Below are 15,059 nucleotides of genomic sequence, written 5' to 3'. Positions count from 1 at the left end.
TGGGGGGCGGCAGCCAATGCGCGGGGCCGCCGCGCCAGGTGCTGCGGGATGGGGATGCGGGGCGGGGCGCGGGAGCCGCTCCGCGCCTTCCCACTGCGGTCCGGGCAGGGCGCTGAGAGGGGCGAGGGCTGGGGGTGCCTGCCTGGGGAGGTGGTGATGGTGGGGGGTGCTTCAAAACCGAGGGACGTGCGGGGGTGTGAGGATCGGGGGATGCGGGAGCGAGGGGCTGCAGACCGCATCCGGACCTCGCCGCCCATCCGGAGCCCGGGCTCGGGCTCGGCAGGGCGGATCCGCCAGCCTGCCGCCGCCTCTCCTCGACGGGGTGCCCGGGCGGGGCGGGGCGCAGGCCGAGGCACTGCTCCGAGGAATCTCGCAGCCACGGGTGTCTCGGTATGAGAAAGGGCCGGTGGGAAGGGTTCCTTGCCGCTCCTTGGAAGCCCAGAGTTTAATACGAGCAGCCCCCGAGGAGGGCGGAGGGTAAGGAGGTGACCCGCCATCCTCATGTCCTGCCCCGCCGAGGCGGAGATGCTGGAGCAGGGGCCGTCCCGGCCCTTTCCGCGCCCCCCGGCGTGGGGACTCTTACTGCGGCGGGGAGCCCGGGACTCGGGCCGCCCCGCATTGCTCCCCTCCCTGCGGGAGGGGGTCCGGACTGCCCGGCGAGCCAGCTCTGTACCAGCTGCCCACTTGCCCCGCTTCTTGCGCTCTTTCCTCCGCACCGTCCGCACCGTTCCTCTGCCCCGGGATGCCTCCCAACCTCACCGGCTATTACCGCTTCGTCTCCCAGGAGAACATGGACAATTACCTGCGGGCTTTAGGTAATGCCACCCTCCCCACCACGGTCCCTCCTCTGCATCACGCTCCCCTCTATCTCCAAAAAGTCAGGAGTCGGGAAGGGAAGGAAGGGATTTGGGAATCCTCTGGTCCTTCTGTCTGCGACCATCACTTTTGTGCTGTGGTCGTAGGGGGAAGGAGGTACCATGGCTGGTGCTCCCTGGCTAAAAGAGTGGAGGAGCTTTGCTGAAAGAGTGCAGGAGCTCTGTTGGAGGAAGGGCCCAGGTCATCCACACATCTTCTCTCTCTCTCTCATCCTCCAGATATAAACGTGGTCCTGCGAAAACTGGTTTGTCTACTGAAGCCTGACAAAGAGATCATTCACACGGGAGATCACATGGTCATCCGCACCATCACCTCCCTGCGGGACTACGTGATGGATTTTGACCTGGGAGTCCAGTTTGAGGAAGACTTGGGGCCTGTGGATGGACGCAAGTGCCAGGTGAGAAACCGAAGCAGTGGAGTTTCACAAGAGACTGGTGTGCTAGGAAGTTCAGGGACTTGCTCAGCTTTTGATTCAAAAACCAGATGAGAGCCCAGCCCAGAGCTGGCATGCCCCTGCAGGTCTAGGAGTAAGTGGTTCTATGAGTAAATCACTCACAGCAAAGGGGATGATCACTAGAGAGCCAGAAACCCAGTACTTTGGGACCCAGAGGATATTATCCTCTGGAGCAAAGCCCTGAAAAGACAGCATGTCAGCCCACTTGGTGGAACTCTGTTGTTGCACTTGGAAGCCAGAGGGTCATTCAACTCCCACGGAGCGCATCACTCCCAAGGAGCCACTAAAGAAACACCAAATCAGGGACTGCATTTGAAATTGTGTCTGAGAGGAACAGCCAGTGACATCACTGCAAACCTATATTGCCAAGATTCACTTGTCTCTGGACCATATTTTCTCCTTTCCTCCTTTTTTTTCAGACAACTGTCTCCTGGGAGGGGGATCAGCTGGTGTGTGAGCAGCTAGGAGAGAAGAGGAACCGAGGCTGGAGGCACTGGCTGGAGGGGGACAAGTTGCATCTGGTGAGGAGGGGTCCAGCGCAACTTGATAAATCCTAATTGCAGTGGGTGGGGGGAACACAGTGCGGGTGCTGTGGGCTCTGAGCCAGCCCTGCAGCTTCCTCCCAGCTCCTCTCAGACTTCATCCCCGGCTCCCTGGGGACAACCACCACTTCACACAAACATCCGCCTCCCGGATTTAAAAATTAAACTCAAAAGTTAAACAGGTCAACAAAGGCAATGTCCATTCCCTGCCCTGGAGTTGGACCCGCTGAGGTTTTGGGAGGGTCAGCTGTGCAGCAGCGTGTGGCCTGCGAGGCTCCAACCAGCAGCAGGAGGGCTGGCAGGACTGCAGCGGAGGCAGCTGGGGAGGGAGAGGAGAGGATCTAGCCTAAACTCGTCTTTTACCCTGCTTTCCCCAGCGCATGACTGCTGAAGATGAGATCTGCGTCCAGGTTTTCCAGAAGGTGAAGTGATCAATCCCCGGAGGGATGCCCGGACGGGACCCTCTGTCCCCAGTATGAAAAAGAAAAGAAAACGAAATAAGACCCGAGCGAGCCGAGTTCTCCCGCAGCAGTGTGTTTTCTTGTGCCTCGCCACCGCGCCGAGCAGCGGCCGGGCCGGGCCGGGGGTCACGGCGGGGCCGGGCCGGCGGGGAGCGGGAGGCGGGGAGCGGGATGGGCCGGGGCGGGGAGGGCGATGGGCCGCCGGCTGCACGGAGGCTCCTTTCAGAATAAGAGCGGTCGGGGAGGAGCGGCGCGGGGGCTGCCCCACGGCCGGCCCGGCCCCCGCAGCTCCAGCGCTCCTGCTGCCGCCCCCGCCGCAGCCGAACCCCGCGTTGCCCCACGGCTCCTCCGGGGATGCGGGGGTCGGTGCCCGAGTGGGCAAGGGTGGCTCAGGCTGCCCCTTCTTCGGCAGCCACCAACACCTGCTGTCTTCTGGGGATGCCGCATTCTTATTGGGGTCCCGGGATCATAGAATCATTGAACAGTTTGGGTTGGAAGGGACCTTAAAGATCATTTGGTTCCAACACCCCCACCGTGGGCAGGAACAAGTTCAGGAAGAATTTCAGGGAAGGGGTTTTCAAGCATTGGGAGAGACTGTCCAGGGAGGTGGTGGAGTCACCATCCCTGGAGGTGTTCAAGAAAAGATTGGATGTGGCACTTAGTGCTATGATCTAGTTGACAAGGCGGTGATCGGTCAAAGGTTGCACTCAATGATCTTGGAGGTCTTTTCCAACCTAAATGATTCTGTGACACCTTCCACTTAGACAAGGAGCCCACTCCAACCTGACCGTGAACACTTCCTGGCGTGGGGCAGCCACAACTTCTTGAGATCCTCAGTCTGGATGGGTAGAAAACAACACTTCTCCTTCAGAGTCAGGTATTCTTTCTTAATGCTGTGAAATCTGAGGGCTGGAGCAACTAGACCCATGTTCACTGCACTCCTGAGAAGGTCCAATGGGTGAGGGAGGCTCAGGCTCTTCTCCTGGGGTAAGAAACCACGGCTATCTCCTCTAGCCCCAACGCTCCCTCTGGCATTCTTGGTAATGTCTCCCCATGACCATCATAGCTCCCCTCGTTCACTGCTGTCTGGAACTGGAGACCAAGGAGCAGAAACAAAAGAGGTGAAGTACCCTGAAAAAGCCAGAACAGGGACAAAGAGAGAGGTGTCCTTTAATGATGACACCTCATAGGGCGGGCACAAGCCCACATGCAGTTGTTTCTGAGCAATGCTTGTGATTACCCCCCAAACAAAAGATGGAATTGTGGGAACGCAAAAATGTGTTGCTACTGACACCAGAGAGAAGCAAGAGATTGGCACATTTTGAAAATACAGACCCTTTTCAAGATGAGAAAATGCAATTTTTTTTCCTCCAGTACTATTTAAAAATAGTGTTTTCTGAAGAGCTTCTTTTCAGGGCACTGCAAAGTTGAGTGTCATGAGAAAAGCATACTTCAGAACATGTGATAAGCAAAGGGTTGGGGAGCTGCAGCTGTGCCTACAATGTCAACCTCTGGCTATTTACAGTTGTCTCAGGACATACAAGGTGGGAGCACCCTGTCAATATCCACAGGGCAAGAGTGCCACAATCAAACCAGTGAGCAATCATAGCCCTGCTATCCAGTATGTCATTTATCTGCTCTGTGCAGACCTCCTCAACCCATCATTCTATCACAAGGAGCCTCTGTGTGATCTTTGTTGTATCACGAAGTTACAAAAGGCAGAATTTTGACTAACAGCAGCTGAAGCTGATTGAACTGTTGCCCTCTTCACACTCTTCCATACCACAAGAGCCCATCTGGGCTGCTTCTGATCCCCAATACCAAACTCACTTCACCATGTCCAGGCTAGTATCTTCTAGACTGTGTGATCAACAAGTAATCAACTCATTTCAGGTCCTGGACCACAGGCTGGAGCGTACATTCTGGTTGGATGCCAGACAGCTATTGCCTTCAGGTGGTTAGCCAGACTCTTCCACTGGCCTGCCAACCATTCATGTAATTGTCATGTAAGCCATGCTGAGTAGATTGCTTCTGACTGGCTGCCAGCTATCATATATATGCATCACAGCCTCTCTTCTTCTGGTTGTGCCAGAGCCATAGATAAGAATCATACGCACTTGATGTGGTCCACAGTAACAATAATCATAAGGGATAGTACTCCAACCTATTCTAGAGCTTCAGATAGTAACTACCAGCACTAGTAATTCACTGTCTTTTCTTTTGTAATCATGCTGTAGGTGTGATGCTCAAGTCAGATGGTGACTTTACACAACAGCACTATATTACTGAGACACAAACCTGTGGGAAGTGAGGATGCCAGTGCAAGGCAAGGGATGAGGTGTGATATTGGGAGGACACTGTATTTGTTCATGCCCCGTGCTGAGTGGTAGTGCTGCAGAATTGTGTACCTCCCAGGGCATTACACTAGGCTTTGTTCCTTGATTTAGAAGACACAGAAACAAATTACCAAGATGCTGTGGCTGCTCACCCTCTCATGTCAGGGGAAAGACCCACTTTTAAGAGTCTTTTAAGAACCTTATTTTGGTCTAGGTCATCCTCTCCATATCAGCCAGAGCTGCAGGACCAGTATGATTTGTCTGAGCCATTTGACAGCACAGACCTGGCTGTGTGAAGCCCAAGCCCAAAGGCCAGTGGCAGAGTGTCCCCAGATGGCTCAAACCAAGCCTTTGGGTAGTCAGCCAAGGAGGCTGAAGGTAGAGCGCCCTGGGAAAGCAACTCAGTATTTACAGATGAGCCTGAGTCCCTGGCCCTAGTGTTCTGTAGGGTAGGTGGTGTAGCTGTAGGAGGCCAAATAGAGGTATTTGTCTGTCCTCCTTGCTTCAGGTCTGAGGATAAAGTATCCAACTCTTCTTCTTAGTGGATGAAAGGATCTGGTCTGAATTTTAGAGGATAATCTCATTGCTTCTGAGCTGTAGAGCAGGTTTCTTTCAAATGACTTCCTGTAACACACTGTCTTCAAAGCAGGAGTCATGCTCCATGGGAGGATGTTGGCATCTTTGACCATGCTGAAGATCTATGGTTTCTTTACTTTACTCTGATATTGTCTGGATTTATTATCCAGACCACTTGTCACCAGCTGAGTCAAGCAGGCTGCAAACAGGTACTAGTTTTGGCATTCTGTGTTCCTACATGTATTCCGTGGTCCTACATGAATTCTGCCCTTAAGCACAGAAAAGCACAGACATCCTCCTTCCGAGGAAAATTTGGTACCAGGGTATTTCCTGGCTCCTATCTAACATAAAGATTGCACAGGGCATCTGGAGGGGAACGCCACCAGTGGGAGCACTGGAGCAGGACTGAGGATCTCATGGGATGGCAAGCCAGCAGAACCCACTCTGGCATGACACAGCACAGCAGTGATCCTGCCCAAGTATGTTCATCGTGCAGAGGACATATGTGGACATCAGAAGTACTGGGATCATGCCCCTCACTGAATTTGATATCTAATACGTGGGGGCATATGGTGTTATTACAGAGGCACTAATTACATGTTTATGTGATCTTTTTCAGATAATAATTCAAAGAAGTTTGATCAGCAGGTTCTCTAGTACACTTCCATAAATATCCCAAAGATGCTTTCTTCATTCTTTTTAGCACTATTTTCGTCTTCATTCCTCATGGTTTTATAGCTGTGAATTACTTCCTGTGGTTTCAATGCAAGACACTTGCTAACTTCTCTGAAGCCACCCATAATTCTAAGGAAAAACACTGAAATGGTGTGTTATCTCCTACAACAAAAGTCTCAAAAGCCAAGAAATTTTGAACTTCATAAAGCTGCAGACACACAGTATGTCTTGGGCACTACATTGTTAAAAGCCTGAAATGGGTTTGTAAGTAGCTATATTTTCTCATTTCCCTATTAAATAGAGGGTGTTACCTTTCTATCTTGTTTCTTGTAAAAATGTTTGCAGAAGAAACAGGAAGAAGGGTCCTTGAAAAGAGTTTTCTTCTCAGAATGCTTTTAATTCTGTAGACTTTCTCATTTTTCCTAATATTTATTTAAGTCAAATGCCCGAAGTTTTTTGCTTTCCTTGAAGAATATCCCAGCTCCCTAACCGCCCCAAAAACAATCTCAGAAGTGCTCTTCAGCAGGCCAGAATTGTGAAAACTTTGGGGGGGTGATGGTTTGATTTTTTTTTTTAAGTTTAAATTAATTTGAGAAGACTATAAAATTTCTGGTCTTCCTATGCCAGGAAGCAGCCCAGAAGGCTTGGGACTGGACCTCCTAGGAGGATATTTTCGCGGGGAACAAACTCGGAGCAGCCGCTGGATTGCACATCAAACCCTCGGAGGGGTCTCTAGCAATCATTTTCCTGCTTCCTCGCCTAGAAAAGGTAGCTCTGCTCTGCGTGGCCAGGCCGGGGCAGCCCCCGCTCCCGCAGCACCGCCGTGTTCGCGGGCCGGGGCCCGGCAGCAGAGGGCAGCAGACGCCGGGCGCCGCCGACCTGGTCCGGTGCCAGGCTGTTATCAGCCCGGCTTTCTATTCCCCACTACTGCCTCGCTCCCTCCTCCTCCTCCTCCTCCTCCTCCCCGGCCCTGCCCGCCCCCCGGCTCCCCGCTGGCCGCCGCTCCGCAGCTCAGGCCGGGCAGGAGCGCACGGAGATGTGAGTCGGGGCTCTGTGGAGAGGAACGCGCTGGCACAGCCTTGCGGACAGGGATCGGGGGGGGTTAGACCCTTCCAGGAAGGAGGAGAGGTCAAGGGGGCTAAGCTGCTGCTCGCTGTCCCTCCGTTGAAAACCTTGCTAGCACGCAGAAGAATCCTCCTGAGTGATGTTTGCCTGAGAGCTGGGCAGCGAGCTTCTTTCGGAGGAACACAGAGGGGAAGAGGGAGGATCTGCAGAATGAGGAGAAAAAAGAAACTGAGCTCCAAACTTTTGGCGGAGAGATATCGAGGCATGACTGGGTAGAGGGCTGCCGAGACGGCACTGACAGGATGTTTCTCGGCAGGATGTTTTTCAGCAGGATGCTTCTCGGCAAAGCAAGCTTGAGATCTTCAGATCCTCACCAATGATCCTAAATTAGCAATAACCAGAAATGACCCACTGGCCCAGGGCCAAAAGGAACCAAACTTCTCCTGGTTCTGTGAGAAACAGCCCCATAACTTTTGGGAACATGCAGACCTTGCTCAGGGAATTCACCCTCGCTTCTTCACACTGCTTCCTGGATTGATGAATTTCGAATTTCTCTGACTTGGTCACAGTGTCTTGCTGGAATTTTGCTAGTGCTGGTGTCCTCACTTCAGCTGTCCCCCTTGTTCCTGAATGATCCAACCCAGGAGTTGGTTCTGCAACTAAAACTAGCCTCCTGTGTTTGCATTCCATTAGACAGTGGACAAGTTATTTGTGAAGTCTCCCCAGATTATGAAGGACCTAATTTTATGCAATGTCATCATTTATTTGTCACATTCACAGGCATGTTCCTTGTCTCCCATGGGCCTTCCTCTTTTTTGGAGTGATCAGTTCCAGTCCAGTCCCAAGAAAGCTTTATGGGGAGATCAGATCCCCCAGGTATCCCAAGCCATATCCAAACAACAACATCAGCATCTGGGACATCCAGGTCTCAAAAGGCTATGTGGTGAAGCTGACCTTCAACTACTTTGACCTGGAGCCATCTAAATCCTGCTTCTATGATTATGTTAAGGTATGTGCATAGATACCTGCACCAAGGGGTGGATGGAGATGGGAATCTCGTGGCCACCACATGCAATGGCTCTTCATTCAACAGGCCTCCTCTGATGCTTCCCTCAAAGGAAAGGGAAGGAGTTAAAGATAGAAATGGGTGGAGCAGGTACTGGCAGCTCATGTTTGGGTAATACGGACGCATGAAGCAGACTCAATCTTATAAGGCTGATTTCTCCTTAACCTTGACAGATCAAAGCCGACAAGAAGGACTTGGGCCGATATTGTGGCCAGCTTGGGTCAACCACAGGCAATCACCCGGGAAGAAAGGAGTTTGTATCTAAGGGGAACAGGATGCACCTGGAATTTCGCTCTGATTTCTCCAATGAAGACAATGGCACAGTGATTCCCTACAGGGGCTTCCTGGCTTACTACAAAGCTGTGGGTGAGTAGGAAATAGCCTCAACATGCATAAAGAAAAGCCTGCGTGGCTCCAACTAGTCTTCCTCCTTGCGAGGCAAATGAAGAGAAGCTTTAAGAAAGGATCTGGATCTCTAAGTACTTCCAGTGTAGAGCAGAGAGGTTTAACACTTTCCTCCCCTTGTCCCTGCATTTTCTTTGTCTTCAGATCTGGACGAATGTGACCCTAATAATGCAGCTGAGAATGATGAAAGGCCTCAGTGCCAGCACTTCTGTCACAACTATGTGGGTGGCTACTTTTGTTCTTGCCGCACTGGCTACAAGCTTCAGAGTGACCACCACTCCTGCCGAGGTAAATAGAAATTCTAAAAGATTAGAGGGTTCCAGAGAAGGAGACTTTCACCCAGGAAGGGTGGGAGAAGTGGCTTAGCAAGCAGATAATGGGGCTACAGAAAACATAGCCCCACGATGTGACCTCCACTTTCTTCCTCTTCACCAGTGGAGTGCAGCAGTGAGTTGTTCACGGAGGCATCTGGGTACCTGAGCAGTCCCGAGTACCCCCAGCCCTATCCTGAAGACCTTCGGTGTAACTACAGCATCCGTCTGCAAAAGGGCCTGTCTATCACCCTCAAGTTCTTGGAACCCTTTGAAATTGATGAACACCAGCAAGTCCACTGTCCTTATGACCAGCTCAAGGTACTGGAGATTAGCTAACTCCATGCCATAGACTCATGGGTGGGTGCTGGCTGGAAGGACCTGTGGAGGTCCACCACTGACCTACATTTTTCCACTTGCAAAAATCTGAATGTTTTTCCCCCCTTACAAAAACCCTGCTGCCAGACCTGGACAGGAATTGTGTGGACACCACTGTTCAGATGAGAAATATGGGATCAGTACAAGGAGAATGCCCCAGCATGAAGGACTGAGCCCTTGTCCCTCCCTCAGTGCACTTAATTACCGTGTCCTGAGGTCAGAGACTCTGGGTCACAGACCCCTGTGAGTAGAGAAAAAAATACCTATCCTTCTTCCAGTTTGATTTAATCTCAGGATTTGAAGGGGTTGATAACTCTGATTGTCATAATAAGGGAGAGGCAGAGCTTGTGGTAGGTCAGTCCTGATCTGTCAGTGCAGACATAGTAAGGATGGGTCAGACAACCAGCTCTATTCACCATCATAAGCACTCTGGCAAACTTGGTCTGGATTGAAATAGGGATACTGGGGCAGAGAGGCTTATGTGTTTCTGTCCTTGTGATAACTGTTTTTCTCATCAGATCCAAGTACAAGGGAGAGAGATTGGTGAATTCTGTGGCAGGGAATCACCTGGCATCATTGAAACCAACAGCAATGAGGTGGACATACTCTTCCTCACTGATGAGTCAGGGTTCAGTCGTGGCTGGAAGATCCACTACACCTCGGAGAGTAAGATTTCTCCCCCAGAGGCTACTACAGCCTAGTGACGCTGTTTGTTAATCCCAACTTAAGCTGTCCCTTTCTCACAGGAATACGGTGCCCACAGCCTGTCCCACGGGATCAGTTTACCATTATCAGAGACCTGCAGCCTGTGTATCAATTTCAGGACTACTTTGTTGTCAGCTGCAAAACTGGGTATAACCTGATGGAGGTGAGATCCCTTCTCCAGTCTCTTCAACCATATTTTGGCTTCTCTTCAGTTTGTGTCTTTCATCTTTCAGTAAGGGACTTCACTCCTGACAACCTCTTGCAATTTCTGTTTCTTCTTTGCTTCTCTTGGCTTTCTTTCAGTGGTTTCTCTTTTCCTAGCTCTCTTCCTTATGCAGTTACTGTTTCATAAAACCCTGGTTGAAGATGAGAAACAAAGATCCCAGGAAACATAGGTAAATAAGGATTTGGAAGGATACCTCTTTGGAAGGATATAAAATCAGACTCAAAGCAGAAGATGTTACCTGCCTCCCTTGCCATCCTATTGCCAAGACTGTGTAGCACCCCATACTTGTCATGGTTTTATGGTTGCTGGCTGCTGTTATCTTGGCCTCTATGAAGAATGTGTGGGCTGTGGCAAATACAGGATAGAGGGAAGGCATCAAAGGGAGAAGACAGCAATTGGAACAGACTTCAGAGGCAAATATTGGACAGCAGTGATAAGATGGCCAGATAGAATAATATTTTAATGTAGGGAAGGACATGAAAGGCTCTGTCAAACAACACTTGTTTTCCTTTCCCATGCAGGGCAACCGAAAGCTGACGTCCTTCACTGCTGTTTGCCAAGCTGATGGGACATGGCATCAATCCATGCCCCGCTGCGAAAGTGAGTGATCTGAGAACAGGGATTATGTACCCCAGTGTGACTCTCCCCCTCCAGGAAAATGGGGAGTTCAGCCTCTATGACTCAATTCATTCATACCATAGGCTCATGGATGTGCTGGCTGGAAGGACCTGTGAAGGTCCACCACTGACCTACATTTTTCCACTTGCAAAAATTTAGATGTTTTTCCCCCTTTACAAAAATGCATAAAATATCACTCAAAATTTGAAATAATGTTGTAACATATAAAAGTAAAAGATCCCAGTTTGTGATCTGTTTTGGAACAATGTCTCTCTGCCAATTCTCCCAACTGGTCCTTCACATGCTAGCCACGATGCTAGTGGAGTCTAGACCTACAGGTAGTATGACTTTGTTTGAGTCATCTCTTTTTTTTTTCCCCCTTTTTTTTCCTTTTTCGTAGTTGTGAACTGTGGCAGCCCTAAAACCCTGACCAATGGAGCATTCAGCTATGTTAATGAACTTGCAAACAACAAGTACCAGTCAACTATCTCATATCGATGCAATGAGCCGTACTATCACATTGTCACCGGAACAGGCGGTGGTGAGTCCCACACAGACACTGAAACCTGTGTGTGAAGAGCCCTCTCAGGTTTCCGTTTAGTATTGAGTCTTCTCCCCAGGCTTAGGGCTCATGCTTTTCTCCTGTGAAGACTTAACAGTTTTTCCTCAACTCTGCGAATAACTCCTAAGACTTGTCTCAGCCTATTCCCACCCTGCTTCTTTCCCAGAGTCCATTACTTCTCTCTTCCATGCTCCCCTTAACATTTGCAGAAGGACTTATTCCTGCTTTAGTCATGGTTCATTCTTTTCTAGTCGATTTCATTCTTTCGCTGAAATTTGAGGCATGATGTCCGGGAATCATCAAAATTCAGGAAACTCACCAGATCTCAGTACAAGTTGCTACAGATGCAAATAAATCAACTCACACTCCGCTCCACTATAACACTGTTTAGATCTTTGGAATATTTTTGAGCTGCAGAGATATCTAAGAGCTAAATAAAATCTTACAGAAAAATGTGGGTTTATGCAGCAAGTCAGAAAAATTAAGTCACTGTTCAAAACCATTCACATGCCTTCTTTTTACACCCAAGACATAACTTGATGATTCAGGACCTTGGATTCCAAGAACAGCACAAGGAGTTCATGATTTCCTTGCCTTGACTGCTCATTTAGCCTCCCCCTCTGCCAAAACCAAAAAAAAATAACAAAAAAACCAACCAAACCAAACCAAACAAACAAAAAAACCAAACCAAACCAAAAACAAACAAACAAACAAACAAGTAGATTTTTAAACTGAATTAGTTTGCTGGATAGAGTTGCCAGCACACACACAGCTGTGCAGCATGCTGGAGAGAGGTGACATGCTATCACTGGGGCCAGGAGCAAGCAGCTAAGGAGTTCTTTAAGTTGGTACTAATGTTGAATTTGGTTATTCTTGCATCTGAGTTTAACTCCTTCATATAGAGTCAGAACTTGGTCTCATCAGAAAAAAAATCAGGAGCAAGTAAATATCAGCATCAGCCAAATTCTGATGGGGAGTCATTGTGATTTAGTCAATTTTGAAAGAGAACAGCAAACACTTTCTTAGAAGCATTTACTTCAGTGTTAAGACAAATTGTATAAAAACTAGTTTTAGTCACCAGAATAAACCTTCTAAGAAAAGCAATAGTGTTGGAGGTAGTGGAGTTTATGTTGAGAGGTGACATGCAAGTTTAGCCAACCTGCGACATTGGCTCAGAAATAGATACTGAGCATGTACAGCAATTGACTCATCTTGTTCCCATTTCTGAAACAAACACCTTGTCCTACTCTCTGTGAACTACAAAGACCAGAAACTTTAATCTAAATCCACATCCTTACTTCTTCTCATTTCTTTGGGATAAATTAGCTAAAACAGTTCTCCGAACGCATGTGGACTGAGTGAAGTTAAGACTTCCCTCAGATGGCCCTTCAGGCTTTTCTTCTACAGAAGCAGTGCCTGAATTTTACTGGCCCCCTGGAACTGAGGTGCTTAAAGACACACAGACGGAAACATTCCATACTATACCACAGATAGCTTTTCCCAGCTCTGTCATGGAAGGACTGAGTGCAGTATGTGGAACACCTTGGAGAAAGGAACCCCTTGCAAACTATTCTATTCTATACTATTCTGTTCTGTTCTGTTTTCCCACCCCAGACCCTGCAGGCCAGGGTCTCATTTCCTCCTCTCTCATCCTACAGACAGATTCACCTGTTCTCCCGAGGGAACCTGGCTGGACCAAGATGGCCAGGCAAAGATTCCTGCCTGCTTGCCAGGTCAGTAAGAACTATGACTTCTTCTAGTGTTTACCAACTCATGCTTACAATCAGTACAAAACTGGGACAGCATACAGGAAGGGGAGTGAGGATAATGGTGTCAGTGAAGGACGACAGGGAAGTCTATCTACGAAGCCAAAATAAGGTGAAATCAAACAGTGATGGTGTGGGAAACAGAGAGATGAGCCAGGGCAACAGAGGGTGTCATGTTTTTCATGTTTTCTCCTTGTATTTCTCCACAGTGTGTGGGAAGCCGGTCCATCCTGTTGTGAAAGTCCAGCGGATCTTGGGTGGCTTGTCAGCAAGGACAGGCAATTTTCCTTGGCAGGCTCTGACTGGCATCCATGGACGAGGGGGCGGTGCCCTCCTGGGTGATCGCTGGATCCTGACGGCTGCCCACACCATCTTCCCCAAAGGAGCAGTAAGGAACAATGTGAGCCTGGACCAGCTAGCAGAGGAGGCTGACGTTTTCCTCGGCCACACCAGCGTGGAAGAGCTCCACAAGATGGGTAACCACCCTGTACGTAGGATCTTTATCCACCCAGATTACAGCCCTAAAGATGAATATAACTTCAACGGGGACATAGCCCTGCTGGAGCTGAAACACCCAGTAACCCTGGGCCCTACACTACTGCCCATCTGTCTCCCGGATACCACCAACACCACGTTCTACGCGGATGGGCACATGGGCTACGTGAGCGGCTTTGGTGTGGATAAAAACATCATCTCAAATGATTTGAAGTACGTGAGCCTACCAGCAGTTGCTCGAGATAAGTGTCAGAGTTGGCTGAACAGTAAGAGAGACATCCCTATGGTTTTCTCCGAGAACATGTTCTGTGCTGGCTTCCTCAGAGGCAAACAGGATGCCTGCCAGGGGGATAGTGGGAGTATCTTCACAGTGTTAGACAAGGAAAGTGGTCGTTGGGTGGCTACTGGTATAGTTTCTTGGGGTATTGGCTGTGCCCAAGGTTATGGCTTCTACACCAAGATCCTCAGCTATTTGGACTGGATCAAAGGGATAGTAGAGGAGGACAAGCTCTAGATGATGCTGTCCTACTAGCTGAAGGATCACTGCTAGCATATCAATTTCCAGACACATCAAATCATACCCAAAGCTTCTGATGATGTCCCAAAGGCTTTTCAAACAGGCAAACCCGGTAACCTTCATCATGAGCACTTATGAAAGCCACCATATTCTTTGATGAATTCTTAGTGGTACCATCAAAACTTACCAAAATTGCTGTACAATTGGTGGCTTGTGGAATGCCTTTGTGGATGTTCTAGATCTTCCAAATCTTATTACTGGATGAAGCCTTAATAATATCAGGAAATCTCATGACAGCAAACATGTTATTGTTTGAAATGCTGACAATATCATGAGACTATTGCGGTCTACTTTTGTACTCTATTGTGTGGGAGGGTTGCAGGGCTGAAGGCTTTCTTGAATGATCTGGTGGTTTGTGCTGAGTACATTGTGTGTTTGCCCATTGGCATCACTGAGATTCTATAAATATTAAAATAATTGCTGGAGAAATCAGGGGTGTTATGGCTTCCTTGTCTTTGTTTTTAATGATAACTGAATATGCCCACCACTGAAAGCAGCTTCTGGACTTTATACAGGGATTGCTTTACCTACCACTAAAGTGTTTCCAGTTCCACAATGGCCTGTGGCAGCTGCTCACCCGTCAAAAAATACTGTTAGATTACCCAGTCTGAAACCCCAGGTGGCTTCAAGGGAGATGAAAAGAAGTTGTCTGTGTGATGCCACATTCAAAAAGATAGGGAAGACAACAACCAATCTCATGGAGAAAAGAGCCCGGGAACCTTTACTGATCAGGATTTGAGGGTGGATTTTTTATATAATATAAAATAAAGCTTTAACTGCAGGACAACAGCTCTAAAATGATGCTGACTCAGAAAGAAGGTGACCTCTCTTGTGTTGTGTGTATTCTCTGGAGCTGTCTCCTTGTCTTTTGCTACTGCAGAATAACCTACCATTTTCTTGAGAGTCACTGAGAGAAATGAAGTCTGCAAGAGCTTGACAGGAGAACTCTGGGGGTAAGGTCAAAG

The 15,059-nt window shown here is 49.0% G+C and overlaps 2 protein-coding genes across 2 annotated transcripts; both read left to right on the top strand.

The window, feature by feature from the left end:
• Positions 1–391: 391 nt before the first annotated feature.
• Positions 392–2,389, top strand: RBP5 (retinol binding protein 5). The gene is made up of 4 exons (XM_050331792.1): positions 392–815; positions 1,095–1,273; positions 1,750–1,851; positions 2,250–2,389. Exons 1-4 carry the CDS (start codon positions 743–745, stop codon positions 2,301–2,303), a joined length of 408 nt encoding a protein of 135 aa, XP_050187749.1. The 5' UTR covers positions 392–742; the 3' UTR covers positions 2,304–2,389.
• Positions 2,390–6,842: 4,453 nt separating this feature from the next.
• C1R (complement C1r) lies at positions 6,843–14,523 on the top strand. The gene is made up of 11 exons (XM_050331762.1): positions 6,843–6,958; positions 7,766–7,994; positions 8,225–8,417; positions 8,601–8,744; positions 8,892–9,088; positions 9,664–9,811; positions 9,892–10,013; positions 10,598–10,676; positions 11,095–11,235; positions 12,915–12,989; positions 13,232–14,523. Coding segments are annotated over exons 1-11 (2,130 nt in total). The 5' UTR covers positions 6,843–6,956; the 3' UTR covers positions 14,032–14,523.
• The last annotated feature ends 536 nt before the right edge of the window (positions 14,524–15,059 follow it).

Source organism: Myiozetetes cayanensis, unplaced genomic scaffold, assembly GCF_022539395.1.
Source record: "Myiozetetes cayanensis isolate MyiCay16 unplaced genomic scaffold, myiCay2020 scf5-8, whole genome shotgun sequence".
Classification (NCBI taxonomy): domain Eukaryota; kingdom Metazoa; phylum Chordata; class Aves; order Passeriformes; family Tyrannidae; genus Myiozetetes; species Myiozetetes cayanensis.
This window is presented reverse-complemented; position numbering and strand designations above follow the sequence as displayed.